This window comes from Manacus candei, unplaced genomic scaffold, assembly GCF_025592945.1.
Source record: "Manacus candei isolate 608988 ecotype Guabito, Panama unplaced genomic scaffold, ASM2559294v1 h1tg000011l, whole genome shotgun sequence".
NCBI lineage: Eukaryota > Metazoa > Chordata > Aves > Passeriformes > Pipridae > Manacus > Manacus candei.
Genome location: NW_026138059.1, coordinates 14,476,941 through 14,492,767, shown reverse-complemented (window position 1 = coordinate 14,492,767; position 15,827 = coordinate 14,476,941). Strand labels below are relative to the sequence as shown.

The window sequence follows — 15,827 nt, the reverse complement described above, 5'->3', positions numbered from 1 at the left end:
TTTTGTGAGGGGAGACTAAGGAAAACAAATCCTTGAATAAAGTAATGCTCTGATCTTTGCTATAGTAAAGAAGTATTTTCTTCTTTAGAAAGAAACTTCTAAATACATTAAAATGCTACACTATGCAGACAGCTGGATTTTGCTATATTTTTTTAGGGATAGACTTGTGTTTAGTCTTTTCAAATATGCTGATTACAATTTGAGTATTTGAAGTTCAGTTATGCTTAACATTGTGAAGTTGCATTTATCAGAGTGCTGAAGTTTTCAAGATCTGGATGTTGTTTAAATGTCAGTTATTCTGTTAATTCCATCTGTTGAGTCCAGTGAGGTAAGATTAAAGTTGCTATAACAGTTGATGAACAGCATGATCACAAGCCTGTCAATTTATGATGCAAATTATATTTTTACAGATACACACAAAAAGAAATCGTAGCTCCAATTCTATAATCATAGAGATCTGAAAAGATTGCAACTCAAATGCTTAAAAGTTAAGATATTAAAAAAGGAGTACTTGTGCAATATCAATTTAACCCCTTTGTTGTTAGATTTTTTGTATGCACTGTAAAAGTAATGAAGGCAAACCCACAGTCTAGGCCACTTTCTGTTTAGCTGTATAAAATCAGAAAATGACTGCTGATCAATACAAATTATTTATGTATTTTAGATGGCAGATCACAAAGAAGTAATGAGGGGCATTGAGCGGCATCCTGGAGTCCAGTATCCGGTTCTCACGCCTAATCTTCAAGGTTTTCACACTGCTGTAAGTGCCTCCATAGATATTCAGTTCAGTACCATAAACTAGCTATTTAATCTTAGAAATAAGTTAATTGAAAAGTCTCAGTTTTCATTATGAAAAATGAGCAAATTTACAGAGTGATATTACACTCTGTGTATGTATATTTTGATGGAAGTAATGATCAGTCTTTTTAAGTTCCTTTAAATTATGCTTGTATATAAAAAGGGCTTGTATATGAAAAGTTTGCCCTAGAAAAGTTTCTGAAGAGTGTCTGCTTATTAGAAAGTACTGAAGAAGAATGAGGATGTGAAAATGCTTTATAGCAATTCTGCGTTTCATTTTGGTAGGGTTTGAAAGTTTAAATTATTTCAGTTCATACAAAATAAGTACTCAAAATTATAGACTCGAAGTGTTTGGAAGTGTGAAAATAGAGCAGTTCAGTCTTAAAACATATACATTGATAGTCAAATCTTTGCATTTTTTTGTTTTCTGAAAATTCTTAATACTTCTGTGCTTCTGTCCTGATATAGGACAAACTGTATTTGGAAAGTGTACTTCTTGGTGGATATTTGTGGTGTAGTCTATCATTCAGTTCCTATACTGCATGTGAATGAAACAGAATCCTGTGCATAGTCAACTTAGCTATCAATAGTCAACTTATAGTGCCATGACTTTGTCTCAATGGTAGCTTGTATGAGTAGAATTAATTGTGCTATATATGTATACAGTATATCTCGATACTGTATTTGGTGATATAATGAAAGGAAAACAATTAAGAAATAGTTGTAGGTGATTCCTGCATTCTTTCTTGATGATATTTTTTCCCCCTCTGTTTGAAAGAATATTTGTCCCTGTAAGAGTTACTGAAGCTTAGACCTTATCCTGCAGAAGCAAAGACTAAAGGGAAAATCTTCATCCCTTTTCATAAAACAAGAGTATTATTCTCACTGGAGAATGAGAATTAATTAATTAACTCTTCTCCTAAGCTTAAATATTTTCTTCTCCTATCATTTGTCTTTCAGCCTTCTAGTTTGCCTCATGTTAGTTGATTTACTCAGTACAAGCTCAGGCTTATTGCCCCTTGAGTTGTCACCACATTTACACATTTTCTAGGCTGGTGTTTGCTCTGAGACTTTCTCAGCAGGCTCTCACATACACATTTTCCACATTATCCATAGCAACTATGACACGAAGACCAGTGGAGCCCTTGATCCTAGAGCTGCTCTAACAAAGAAATCGCTATTAGTTATTGTTGTTGCTTCTAGACACATGCCCACAGAGAGGATTCCCAAGCATGGGAATGACTTCCTGGCATTTGGGAGGAACAGACTGTGCAGGGGATGGATATTTCGAAGCTGATATATGATCTTTCCCTTTTCTGAAAAATAAATATAAGTATCAATAATTGTTATTTTTATAGTTGGTTCATGTGATTTCCTGCATCTTATTACCTTTATCATTTATCAGTTTAAAAACATGTTTACCTAATTGGTTAGAAGAGGAAGGAAGTAGCCATAGTGAATGAACTCAAAATTTGATTCAATCTGTCTGTATGTGATAACTTAAAAAAATTTGAATTAAACTTATATTTTAGATATGGATAATATACTTAATGTACTTTAAAATTCTGGAGTGTTGTACAGAATTAAGTGCTTGATCTAATATTTTAATATAGTGTTATGATGCTGTTTTATTGAAATGTATTTTTTAGATTGCAGCAGGAGCTACAGAAGTCTCAGTATTTGGCGCAGCATCTGAATCTTTTAGCAAAATGAATATTAATTGTTCAATTGAAGAAAGCATAGAAAAGTTTGAAGAAGTTGCTAAATCTGCAAGGAATATGAATATTCCAGTGCGTGGGTAAATATAAAGATTCTAAAGTAATACAGAATTATTGGAGTTACTGTTACAGGGGGTTTGGTATCAGTAGAAAAGTATACTACCAAATTTTTACATTTTAGATAACTTGTAATAATAGTCTGTACTGTGATTTTTTTTTTCAAGATTGAATATATTTAGTAATTTATGCATTTTTAACTAGTAATGGTGACTACTTTTCTCTGTAAATTGAAAAAAAATTGTGTTTATAAGATACCTATTTTATTATACAAATTTATTTTTATCATCACAGATGACATAATAAAATTTATTTTATGTTGTTGAGAGTTCATAACACTTGCCTGCACCTTGAAAAAATACCCTACATACATTTTTTTTTTGTAGCATTCAGAATATATCACTTCATACGCTGTGGCATCAAGGTGTAAAAGTGAGAAAACAAATCTACTCCTGAGAAAAAAATTATTCTGTATATAAGTTATTCTGAAAACCCTGGTATTGAAGTTTTTGGAGTTTCCAGCACATAAAAGTCTAGAATTGTCCAGTATTTATTTTTTTCTCTGAAGTACTTTCTTTTAAACTTTATCCTGAATGGTACTTAACTCTTGAACAGTATTTGTTTTTCATTTTCATTTTCTTTTGCATCACACAGAACTACTTACTTAAGATTGTTTGCAAAGGTCCTTCTCAATGTGGAAGGGTGTACAAAGGTTCAAGGAGAAACTCAACAGTGAGATTCCTTGAGGATTACTGGTAATGCAAACTACATCATGCTCAAAAAATACCTGGATGTGAAAATAGATAGAGGTAGATATCTTAGAGACTAAGTGCTTGAAAACCTGTCTGGGAATAAATACTGGGATCTCTCTTTGCTCCAGAAATGGTGATGGGGTAATGCTACTGCACGCTTTTTTTCACAGCAGCATGGTTGTTTGGGCATTTGTCTTGAGAAAGGGAGATCTGACTTCTAGTTATACCTCACCTACAGAGAATCACAGAGTAACAGTATGGTTTAGGTTGAGAGAGAGACCTTTGGAGATCATCTTGTCCAACCCAAGAATTTGGGGGTTGACAAAAAGCTCTATGTGAGCCAGCAGTGTGCACTCACAGTCCTATCTGTACCCTGGTCTGCATTAAAAGAAGAGTGGCCAGAAGGTTGAGGGAGATGATTCTGCCTCTTTATTCCACTCTAGTGAGACCCAACCTGAAATATTGTGTACAATTCTGGTGCCCTCAACATAAGAAGGACATGGAACTGTTGGAACAGTCCAGAGAGTGGCCACAGAGTTGATAAGGGGACTGGAGCAGCTCTCCTATGAAGACAGGCTAAGAAACTTGGGGCTGCTCAGCCTGGAGAAGAGAAGGTTGCATGAAGACCTCATAACAGCCTTCCAGTTTTGGAAGGGGGCCTGCGTGGAAGCCAGAGGTGGACTCTTTGTCAGGAACTGTAGTGGCAGGACAAGGGGGAAAGGTTTCAAACTGAAAGAGAATAGGTTTATATTCGATATTAGGATTAAATTCTTTACTGTGAGGGTGGTGAGGCACTGGAGCAGTTGCCCAGTGAAGTTGTGGATGTCCCATCCTTGGCAGTGTTAAAGGCTGGGTTGGATGGGGCTTTGAGCAACCTGGTGTAGTGGAAGGTGTCCCTGTCCATGACAGTGGGGTTGGAACTAGATGATCTTTAAGGTCCTTTCCAAGCCAAACCATTCTATGATTCTATGATTTTCACACACACAGAGCCAACCAAGGATAGCTCATAAACATGTGGGTTCTTTTCCTTAGCCTGGTTGTGTTTCAGATGGAAAATCACTGAATAAAGAAGCAAGGACGTTCACCGTATTAAGAAACAATAACTTGTACTAGAGTTTAAATACTCTTCCTAGCTGCTAATCTGCCAGGTAGTAAGTTTGCCTGCCTGAGTAACTTCTTTTACAAGAGGTCTGTTGTTTAAAAGCTCTCTGCCACTACTGTTTGTCACATTTTTCCAAAACTAAACTCTGAGTTGAGAACCTAACTAGCAATTTGAGTTCTCCAGGAGGATTAAACCCAGGAATGTGTGGCTTTATTAATATAATAAATAAGTAAACCCACACGACCCGGTTGGTTGGAGTCCCAACAACCAAATCTGTTTAATGGAATCAAACAGCATCTTTTATATGCACTTTAAAACAACATGTGATTCTCTTAACCAACCACCATGGGATTTGCTACTGCCCGTGTGTATTTGAGTACATTTGGGACTACATCTCCCAGGGTGCCTCATCCAACATCCCTAAAACACATTCCCTACATCTACCTCAGTTTTATTATTAAGATGAATCATAGAACAGTGCAAGTAATACACCAGTACATTTTTAAACCTTGTAAAACCTGTAACAATTACCACTGTATCACAGTGACCCAGCTCACTGCTTCACCCTGGTTCTTCAACAAACCTACTTATTAGAATTTCTCTCTTTAACCTTTTGAACCTGCTTGATATAAACTTGAACCTTTATTTTCCTAAGGGGTGTAACGTAACTGGGATAAACAACAACTTTATTGATCTGAGGGTTTTTTATAAAACTGAGTGGTACTTATGTAACTGGAAGAAACAAGAAACATTAACCTTTATTTGTCTGAGGGTTTGTGTAGAACAGGGAAAATTCCACTTTATTTCGACAACAGGGTTTATTGGGGGGTAAACATTATGAATTGAATTCTTCTAATGTGACCATGTGGCTGAGGTAGTGTTACCTTTTTAAGGCTTAGTGTTTAAAGTGCTTGTATTCTCACACAGTTCTCTTTCATTCACTCATAACACACTCACACCTGCAGCCACCTCATTCTTTCTTCACATGCACACTTATGGCTTTTAATAAGATTCTGTATTTTTGCCACACTGGTCATTTTCAGTAGTAAACATCAGTTATGTGTCTTTGTCTGCAGTCTCTTCCACTATCAGCCTGGTTCTTGCTGCTGCTGTGAGGGTGTACCGTAGGATTTGACACACCTGGAAGGAATCCATTTTAATTCTTTATCTGTAGATATGCACGCATACCCCCTCCCCCATGTCACGAGGTCCGCCGGTCCCATCCATTGCCCTGATATTAAGTCTTTTATCATGACCAGTGGTTTGGGAGATGAAAATGCTTGAGGTCTGTGTTGTCTCTCATACCTACTTTTCTCTGCACTGTCACAATTTAAAAAATTTATGACATATGTTGCCTTCCACAGATGTTCCTGTGGACTACAGATGGACTGCCCCTTTCTTTGTCTTTTGAGCATGTCTTTTAGGGTATGGTGTGCTCTATCTACCATAGCCTGTCCTGTGGGTGAATGTGGTATGCCTGTGGACTGAGAGATTCCCCAGTCTGTTAGGAAAGTTTCGACCTTTGCTGAAATGTATGCTGGAACACTGTCAGTTTTGGTCTTTTTTGGGGTCCCTAGAGTTGCAAAGCAGTTAAGCCAGTGCCTTATGACATTTTTTGCCTTTTCCCTGGTATGTGCAGTGGCAGTTATGTATCTGGAGTGTGTGTCGACTGTAACATGAACATATTTTAGCCGACCAAACTCAGCTATGTGTGTAATGTCTGTCTGTCACACCTCATGAGCTATCAGTCCTCTGGGGTTAACTGCTTCCTGGGATGGCATTGGAGTAATTTGTTGGCAGTCTGGACATGACATGACTATGTCTCGAGCCTGACTGAGGGTGATTTGAAATTGTCTCTTCAGAGAACATGTGTTCTGGTAGAAAAAAGAATGAGACAATTTAGCTTGCTCGAGAGTTCTAGGCACTGTAGTAAACATAGCTGCTGCATCAGCTCTTTGGTTCCCTTCTGCTATAGGCCCCAGCATTTCTGTGTGTGACCTAACATGCATTATGTAGAAATCAAATGTTCTGTGGTTAACAAGAACCCGTACAGTACGTATTTCAGCAAGTAAGTGTGGATTAGCAACGTCTCGAAGGAAGGAAGCCTCGAGACATGAAAGCAAACCTACTGCATAGCATGAATCTGTAACAGTGTTAATTGGCTGATCAGGAAACAGTTCAAAGGCAATATGAATAGCTGCAAGTTCTAGGACTTGTACTGAACCATGGCTTATGGTCTGTACTGCCACGGCCTGAGGGTAAAAGGAATAAGGATGCGACACTGCACAAAAGGGGTTCTGACACAGTAGAAGGTCAGGGTGCAATGGCCAGTTTATTGGGGGAAACAAGGACTTATATAAGGTTTGGGCAAGGGGAGGTTCCACAACTGGGGCGGAGCATGGGATTGACAACTCAGGGCAGAATGGGATTGGGGAATAGGAGAAAGATGGGTGGAACTTTGGAGTATCCAGGGGAAAGGACCAATGGGAGCTCACTCTGCACTGCGGCATCCATCAGCCAATCAGTGAGAGATGAGCGGGAAAGCCAGGGGAGAACAAGGGAGTAAACAACTTATGGCGGGAAAAACGTGAAGGCAAGTCCAGGCAAGCCCTGAACAGTATAAACTAAGGGGAATTAACATGGGAGTACATTAAACTTGGTATAATGCTGGGGGATAACGAGAAAGTCCGTGGAGTAATAGTCTTTTCAGGCCCCATACAAGTCCCTCCAGGTCTTGAATCGTTCCCAGTCAGTTCGATGATCCTCCTCACTGTACCTCCTTTTCCCACTGTCCTGTGGCAGGGTTTACCCACGTCAATACAGCCTTTTTGGACTGTCCAGATGCATCGGTAAAAACGGTGAGACCTTTCACTGGCTGGTGTTGGCATCTGCATGTGGCTTTTAAGGGTGGGTTACCCATTTCTGCCCAAAGTCTGTGTTTAGAATAGTGAGTGGAAATGTCACCGTCATAGCCTGCCAAGGCTGCCTGGAATCCTGCATCTTCAGCCAGTAGCTAGTCAAGGTTGTCCTTCATTGCTGGGATGTAGATGGTCACTGGATCCTGTCCATCCAACTTCTGTAGATGTCCTCTGCCTTTAATGACAAGCTGAACAAACATTTCGTTAATTGTCCACACAGTCTTTGGTGGTGAGTGGGGCAGAAACAGCCACTCCAGATCCACTCAGTGGATCTGATTCAGCCTGGTCCCACTGAAACAAAACTGCAAATGGCTGGAACCTGCTAGGAACAAGTGCAAGGCAAGTGTGAAGTTCAGGGTTTCTCCTTCTGCTTTGTCTGCTCTCGATTGCCTGAGAACATGTCTTTAATGCCTGCTTTGCCTCTGTGGTCAAGGACAGACTAGATGTTAAGTCTGGATCACCTTTCAGCAGCTCAAAGAGGGAGTGCAGTTCCTCTGTGGTCAAGCCTAAAATAGGCCTTAACCAGTTGATGGCTCCTAAAAATTTCTGCAAGTCATTTAAGGTTAAAATGTCCTTTATCTTAGTTGTCAGTGACTGGGGTGATATTTCTTGCTCCATCCAAGGTAGGTCCAGGTTTGAGAGCATTGGATCTTCTCTGGACTAACCTGCAACCCTGCTTCTTGGACAACAGTTATAGCAGTCAGAGCAGTTATAACAGTTTGTAACTCAGTCTCTTTGGCCATGGCGACTAAGATGTTGTCCATATAATGGTAAATAATTGCTGAGAGGTGAAGCTTTCTGAGAGGGTGGATAGCCTTTGCCACTGCAGTCTGACAAATCGTTGGACTGTTATGCATCCCCTGAGGCAAAACAACCCAGTGGTACTTCTGCATGGGCTCTGCATGGTTTAAAGCAGGGATGGAGAAAGCAAGGGGTGGTACATCATCAGGGTGTAGGAAAATGGTGAAAAAACAGTCCTTTAAGTCAATTACCATTAAAGGCCATTCTGCTGGAAGCATAGCAGGTGAGGGGAGTCCTGGTTGTAATGCTCCCATTAGTTCTATGACTGAGTTAACTGCTTGTCGGTCATGCAGCATCCGCCATCTGCCACTTTTCTTTGGAATGCAGAACACTGGAGTGTTGCATGGACTGGAGCTTGGCACTATGTGTCCTGCATCTAGTTGCTCTTAGACTAGGTCTCTTAGGTGAACAAGCCATTCCCTTTTCAGGGGCCATTGATTTACCCATATAGGGTCATGAGTTTTCCATGTCAGCTTAATTTGTCCTTGGAACAGCTGGTTAATGGCCCTCAGTGAAAATCCTGAGCATCTGTAGTTGCAGTTTGCATGACAGTGCCAAATTGGCCTAGCACATCTCTACCCCACAAAGTGCATGGAATAGGAGCAAAAAAAAGGAGCTATCTTGGCAACCTGTCCCTCTGGCCTCAACACTGTGCGTATTCGTGCACTCTGCCTAGGCCTCTGCGTGCCTCCAATCCCTTGGAGAGACGAAGCAGGAAATACAGTGGGCCAGTCAGCTGGCCACTCAGTGTCTTTGACAATAGTAACATCTGCTCCTGTGTCCACCAAGCCTTTGAATCTGCATCCGTCTATCTGATAAGTCATCATTGGTTGTGCCACAGAAATAGTTTTTGCTCAGAATATTTGAGGCTCACCTGTGCTCCCAAAAGCCCCCGAGCCCCTTTCTCCCTCCCCAGCCAGTGACACGCTGCAAAAGGGGATTAGCTGGGCAAGCTGTTGTCCCTCAGGTATGTAACAGGGAGGCGCTGGGGTCCATGCCATGATTTGTATCTCACTATGAGAGTCAGAGTCAGTCACTCTAGGTAAGACAAACCCATCCTGGTGGTTGACAATTGTCTGATTAGAAGGGCATGGACTCCTGGGCCTAGGGGTCCCCAAACTCCTGTGGGGAGCAACACTACGGCAGTAGATTTGCAGTAGATGTTAAAGTTACTGGCTCTCTGGAGGCCAGGTCCAGCGCAGCACTGCCAGAGGTGGTGGCGAGCAGATCGCTAATCTGTTCTCTTGGGCCTTATTCATTTACTGGACTGGGGTGCATGGCTTCCCATTCTGTTGTTATATCGACTTTTGATGAGCTGTCATTGCTGTAGCAGTTCCTCTCTTAAGGGGATTGGAGATGGGGATGGGAGTAGGGATGTCCCCGGCTGCTCACCTGCCTGGTATGAAGACCCACGTCCGCAGTCTGCTGTTCAGCCGAGGAGGACTGGTGGGGTGATCACCTCTCCAGGTGTCACCTGAGCCCTGGTGAGCACAAGGGAGTTCCTTCAATATGAAGGACGTTCTACCTTGCCCCACGGCCTGGGTGCCATATGCCACGGTCCCGTGAGTGAGGGAGTAGGACCACAACACTGCACAAAGGAGTCCGACAAGGTAGAAGGTTGGGGTGCAGTGGCCCTTTATTAAGGTAGAGCAGGGACTTATATAGGGTTTGGGTCAGGAAGGCTCGGTAACAGGGGAGGAGTATGAGATTGGCATCTCTGGGTACAGCAGGATAGGTGAACACAGGAAAGGAGGAGGAACTTGGGAGGAGCTGTGTGTCAGGAGCCAATTTGGACCCACCCCGTATTGCGGCACTCTTTGGCCAATCAGTGCAGGATAAGTGGGAAAGTGAGGGGGTAAACAACCTTTGGTGGGAAAACAACCTTGGGCAAGCCTGGGCAAGTCCGGGACCATACAAACTAATGGGATTAGTACAGCCAAGTGGGGAAAATACATCAAACAGTGCTCAAAGCTGGGTATAGACAAGCAAGTCCATGAAATGGAGTTTCTTCAGGTGCTGTAAATGTCTCTCCATGCCTTGAAGTGCTCCCACTCAGATTCAGGCTCCTCAGCACAAATGTAAGGCAAATTTCATACAGTACGTGCAGAACAATTTTATTGAGTCTGTCACACAAGGTGCTGTGTGTTACTGAACACTTCAACTGTGAACTGCTTAGTATCACATAGACTGCAAAGTGATCAAAGTTGTGAATGAATATTATGTAAAGTGCACTCCAGCTATAACTTTCTTCCTTATAGGCTTACATGTCTAAGAAAAGTGAATCATTCAGAAGTAAGAAGCCATTGACAGAATCATTAAATTTATGGGATTATACCCAAGTAAAAACCTAAATGGAGAGGATAAGTATATTGAAGAGAAGCTACATTTATGTGAATGTTACATGTATCTTCATCATATGATATTAGCTTGAGAATTACTTTATCCAATGAAAAATAGAGATTTAGCCATTAGGAGATAAGATGATGGACTAATGCTACACTTCAACAAAACAAAAAGTTTAGGAGAGAACTGCTGGTATTTTTCCAGGGGATCTATTATAACTCAATAATAAAGTAGCCAATCTGCTAAAAACCTGCTGAGAATCTAAATGGCAGAATATGGAGCCTTATTTCATAACAACAAACTGTAACTGAGAAATTTTGAGTATACATTGAACATGGATTTCAGTATATGAAAATATTGAAAAGAATGTTTTGAACATCCTAATAAGTTAGAAGATAAAAGAGAACTGGTTAACACCATACATTTGGACTTTGAGTACTCTTTTAAAAAATTCCTCCCAGGGAGATTTTGAGGAGGCAAAATAATAATTAATGAGGAATAAAATATTGCTATGGATTAGAGTCTAGACTGATATGTTTTCAAGAGAATAATTGCCAAGTATTGATTCTTGTTCCTGCCTGTTCTTACTCATTCAGATGCACTCCTCATGGGTTGCAGAGTTACAGGAATCCCCGGGACACATTGAGACAGAATGATTGCTCAGGAATAATAATAAAAAGGGATTGGTTAGTGTCCATCTACTTCACTACTTTCTTTTAAGCTCCACTGTACTGTCTTTTGTTGAGTAGAATTTTGATGAAAAAAATAGAAGATTGAATATAGAAATACAGAATTCAGAAGAATTTTTTTTAATTGTAGATCTCTCAGCAGTTGAACAGGGCTCTAGAAGGTGGACTTAAAACTTTTAATTAGTTAAAAAATGAAAAAATACACATAAAGAAGAAGCATCAATTTTGAATGGCAAATCCATGAAGTGAGTAAATCTGTTTACAACATTGCAGCTGCTTGTGAGGAGAGAGATTATGGAGCAGACTGTCATTTCCAGCTTAATTCTAGAAAACTAAACCATAATCTTCTCTGGTAGTAACAGCCAACAAAAGCTTGCACTACCATAGGGATTTCATTAGTACTTGAGAGAAAGTAGTTCATTACCTCCCAAAAATTGCAGTACATGTAGAAGACTTCTGAAGTTTTACATTGTATTTAATGAGATAAAACACTGGGCTTCTTTTCCTCAATGAAAAAAGGTGTGAAAAGATAATCAGAAAGTAAAAACTTAAAATGAGATTTCACAGAAACCAAGGTGACTTTTTCCTGTAAATAAAGCAGTCAAAACCAAATTAACTAATAAGGCCTATGATCTATAATCCCATATTTAGCTGTTGCTAAATGTCACCGGAACAGAGAGATTTCTCTGAACAATTTTTCCTGCACTCTGTAGACCTTGCTTGCCATGGAAGTGACAAGCTGTATTGTTTATACTTATAGACTGTGTGAAAATATGTGATGTTTATACTTGTTACTGTGTGTCTAATTATAAGGTTTGAGAACATAATATGTTTATAGTAAGAAAACTTTCAGAACCTAGAAATAAAAGTACACCTGCAGATCTAGGAAAAACCCCTAAAAGCAGATTAATTAGAAAGAGGTTTCTATGCCAAGAATGATTTCAGGTCGCATGGACAGAGCCTCAGATCCAATAAACTGAGAGCATGAGACGCGTGCACAGACTGAGCTATCCAATCATCTTGTTGTGAGCATGTACCCTGAGCAAACTGAACTGTATAAAAGTTAACTGATTTAAAAATAAATTGGACATTGCTTTGATCACACCGGTCGTGTTGCTATGTCTCTAAACCTCCTCATTGATGGCTAAAGAAGCTGCTTTTAGTGACAGATAAAATAAATGGGATTTTGGTATCCCATTCCATGCAAAATTCTCTAAATGCTGAGACAGCCAAGGCTTTGCGGCAAGTTGTTCTTGACATTCAGTATTTTGAATAGGTGCTCGTGGTTTGACTGGTTGTTATTTGATTGCAAGAAGGTTAGTTTCAGGTTTTATTTTGTTGTGTGGCTTCTATTTACTGTAAGTAGTTATATATTGTTTACAACTGCTGATGTAACATGAGGCAGATCTGAGCATGACCACACAAGCCTGAGCTTGTCATCCTAAATCTTCCTGTAGTACCTATAGGGAATTAGGCAGCCTTCAGGCTGTGGTTCACTGTATGTGCTTTTTAAAGTACTTGCCTTAGGATAAGTTGAAACACTCTCTGGATGATCCATCCTTTTGACTAAAGGAGCATAGGTCCTATCCAATGCTGGTCATTCTATAGATGGCATAGGCTGTAGGTAACTATCTTTGATATCAGAAGAACAGATGAATCCCAGCCTGTGCATAGGCTGAGGATTAGGACCTTTTAATTTGTGTAAATTACAACAGATAGAAGAAATAGGCTTTGTGCTGCAAGGTAACAGAAAATGTAGCTGTGGACTTTAAGGACAAAGATTTGTACTCTGTGGACTTTGGTTTTAATCACTGTTTTAGAGACTGGCTAATTTAAAGAACCATGGCCAAAACCTGCAGCCTTTCCTCAAGCAAGCTCCCAGGACTACACGTTTTGGCTTCTAATATAAATTTTGTAGGCTAAATATTTTTATATAATTACTTAAGTAATAAAAATATTAATATGCATAAATTGTATTTGTATTCATTTCAATACAGAGATTGTTTCCTTTCTAAAACACTTATTGTTTAAAGCATTATTTATTTGCAGGAAATGGATAATTTAGTGCCTTGCCCTAACCCCTTATTTGTGCAGTTGAAAAATACTTCCAAAAATAATTTTAAGAGGTTCAAATTTTATTTCCTATTTTTACTGGCAATTTAAAATTTATGCAGTGAGCATAAATCATTGGCAATCCTTGAATCTTATGAAAAATGCACTGAAGCAGTTGAAACTAAACTTTAGGCTTTTGCATGTCTTACTGTTACTACAGCTGCACTAACATTGACTCGGTCATCATCCAGAAAATTTATGCTGTCAGCTGTCACATTTAAAAACTGCAGCACAGTCCACAGTTTTCGAAATGTTTACTAAATTAGTTCAAATGTTTATGAAGAGTTGAAATATTGCGTATGGTCTTAGAAGTTAGACTATTTATTAGCATCATAAGGGGGTTTTATTTTTATTTTTTTGTACATGCATAAGAACTTTACATTAACACCTTGGACACATTCTGTGAAGACACTGAGCCAAATCAGTTGTGAACTGTGTGGTCACCAAATTACTACTATGCATGTCTTGCATGTGAAGTAACACAAAATAGTGCTGGTTTTAAATTTGCATCTTTTAATGCATAATTAAGATACTATTAAAAATATCACAAGTTACTGTGGTTAAAAATTAAGTCAAATAGCCAGGATTGATAAACATTGGTGGCAAATGGTAATTGCAAATAGTTGCTTGGTTTGTCTTTTAAGTTAAATATATCATTATTGTACATATGAAGAAAATGTCAAGTAAATTCTGATTATACTAGATTCTTCCAAGTTAATTTATTCCAAAATTTAAAAAGACACAAGAATTAATTGAAATTGGTACAATAGAACAGTAAGGAAGTAAGGACTTGCATTTCCTCCTTTTCAACGAATGGTACCTCACAACCTACTTTGTGTCCTGTGACAATGAAATAAAATCCAACTATCTCCCTCTGAAACATTCAGTTCTGTATAGAACTGTCTTAGTCCTAATAAAAATGAACAGGGGATACAAACCTTAAAGGTTGTAATTTTTTTTCCTCTACTAAAAGAACACTTCTCCGTGATTAGCAACTAAAAGCTGTATTTATGTCCCAGACCTGAAAATTTTTCATGTGAATAGCTCTTCTAAGGCCATTTGTGCAAATGTTTAGAGACTCAGTGTGAAAACAGATGCAAATGATTGCTGTAAAATAACTCTAGAAGCATTTCCTTACAAAGCTGCTGCTTCGTGAAAGCCTATGTAATCACACATTAATTCTGAACTGGTGTATGTAATTCCTTTGTTTGTGCCCTGTGTCTTTAGGAATGGTGAAGTTTACAGTACATAAAAACATTTTGAAATTTATCAGTATTTGACTTACACCTGTGTTTGTATAGAATTCAAATACTGGTTGATATACTCGAAATATAGCAATATGTTTTTCTGTGACAAATAGATGCCAAACAAACTATTGTGTCCAATATTTCTGTTATTACCTTTTATATTATGCTGTAATAAAGCTTACAGGTTACAATATATGTAATTCCTTGGTGATTTGATTTGCAAAAAAAATGTGGAAGAACACATTATTTCTATTTTAATATACTTTATAATAAGTGATTTCAGAAACTAATAATGATGTCTGTTTTGTTTATAAAGAAACATGTTAATTGTCTAAAACTTCTGATTATCAAGACCATCTGATCTTTATAATTCGGTTCAACAATGTTATGTTTTCTTTTGTTACAGTTCATCCTAAATAACTTAAGATATTTATATGGCCTTACAATACTGTATTTTTTTTTACGTAATAAGAAGTACCATAACATAAACTCCAACAATTCAGTTTTGCAAAAATCAATACAATTCAAGTGTGTTTTATGAATACAGACACTTGAACTTGTGTTTGCTGGTATTCTGGAATACTTAAGGCTAGAATACATGTGTTTTTTCACATTGCTTTAAAATGCCCATTTTTAAGACTACACTGTAGTTTAGCACAGTCACAGTTATATTGATAGCAGGATGATTTATGCCCGTTATCCTTTCTCTAGATAGTAAAACCAATTAAACACCTTCGTGTCACTATAAGTGAGCCTATATTTGAGGTTATGGGAACAACAAAATGTAGATGAACATTTAATAGACTTGGAAGCAACACATTTTAGTATGTGAATGGTAAACAAACCTACAGGGTTACACAGTATTAAGCCAGCTGGTCACAGTCCCTTGGAGAAGTTTATGAAGGCAGAGATTTCTGGGATGTGGGGAGTTGGTACGTTTCTCTGTACTGGGAACAGGTTAAGAAAAGGTTGTTGGAGCCATTGTACTAACTCTATCATACTGGATGATTGCACTATGTAAGGGGGGGGAGGTTTAGGAGTAACGCTATATCAACTTTTACCTGTTGTTTTTGTACCTGCAGAGAGAAAATATTATTACTGGGCCAGAAAAGCTGTTTAAAAAAAAGAAAAAAGGAGGAATACATTTCTTGCGTGTTTCTTCTTAAAGGGAATAATCTGACTTGAAATGTTAGTATGAAATTATGAGGTTACAATACAATATCTTTGCTAGTATGTTATGTATTACTCCATAGATAACTTGAGGTAGTTATTAAAAAATCAAATGGTAAA

General features: G+C 38.6%; 1 protein-coding gene across 4 annotated transcripts in view; it reads left to right on the top strand.

The window, feature by feature from the left end:
- The window catches only part of HMGCLL1 (3-hydroxymethyl-3-methylglutaryl-CoA lyase like 1), a 73,784-nt gene that overhangs the window by 23,513 nt on the left and 34,444 nt on the right, over positions 1 to 15,827 (top strand). For all 4 annotated transcript variants that reach the window (XM_051777883.1, XM_051777886.1, XM_051777884.1 and 1 more), the window contains exons 4-5: positions 665 to 760; positions 2,448 to 2,596. In XM_051777883.1, the coding sequence (XP_051633843.1) occupies positions 665 to 760; positions 2,448 to 2,596 (245 nt within the window). The remainder of the gene's footprint in view (positions 1 to 664; positions 761 to 2,447; positions 2,597 to 15,827) is intronic.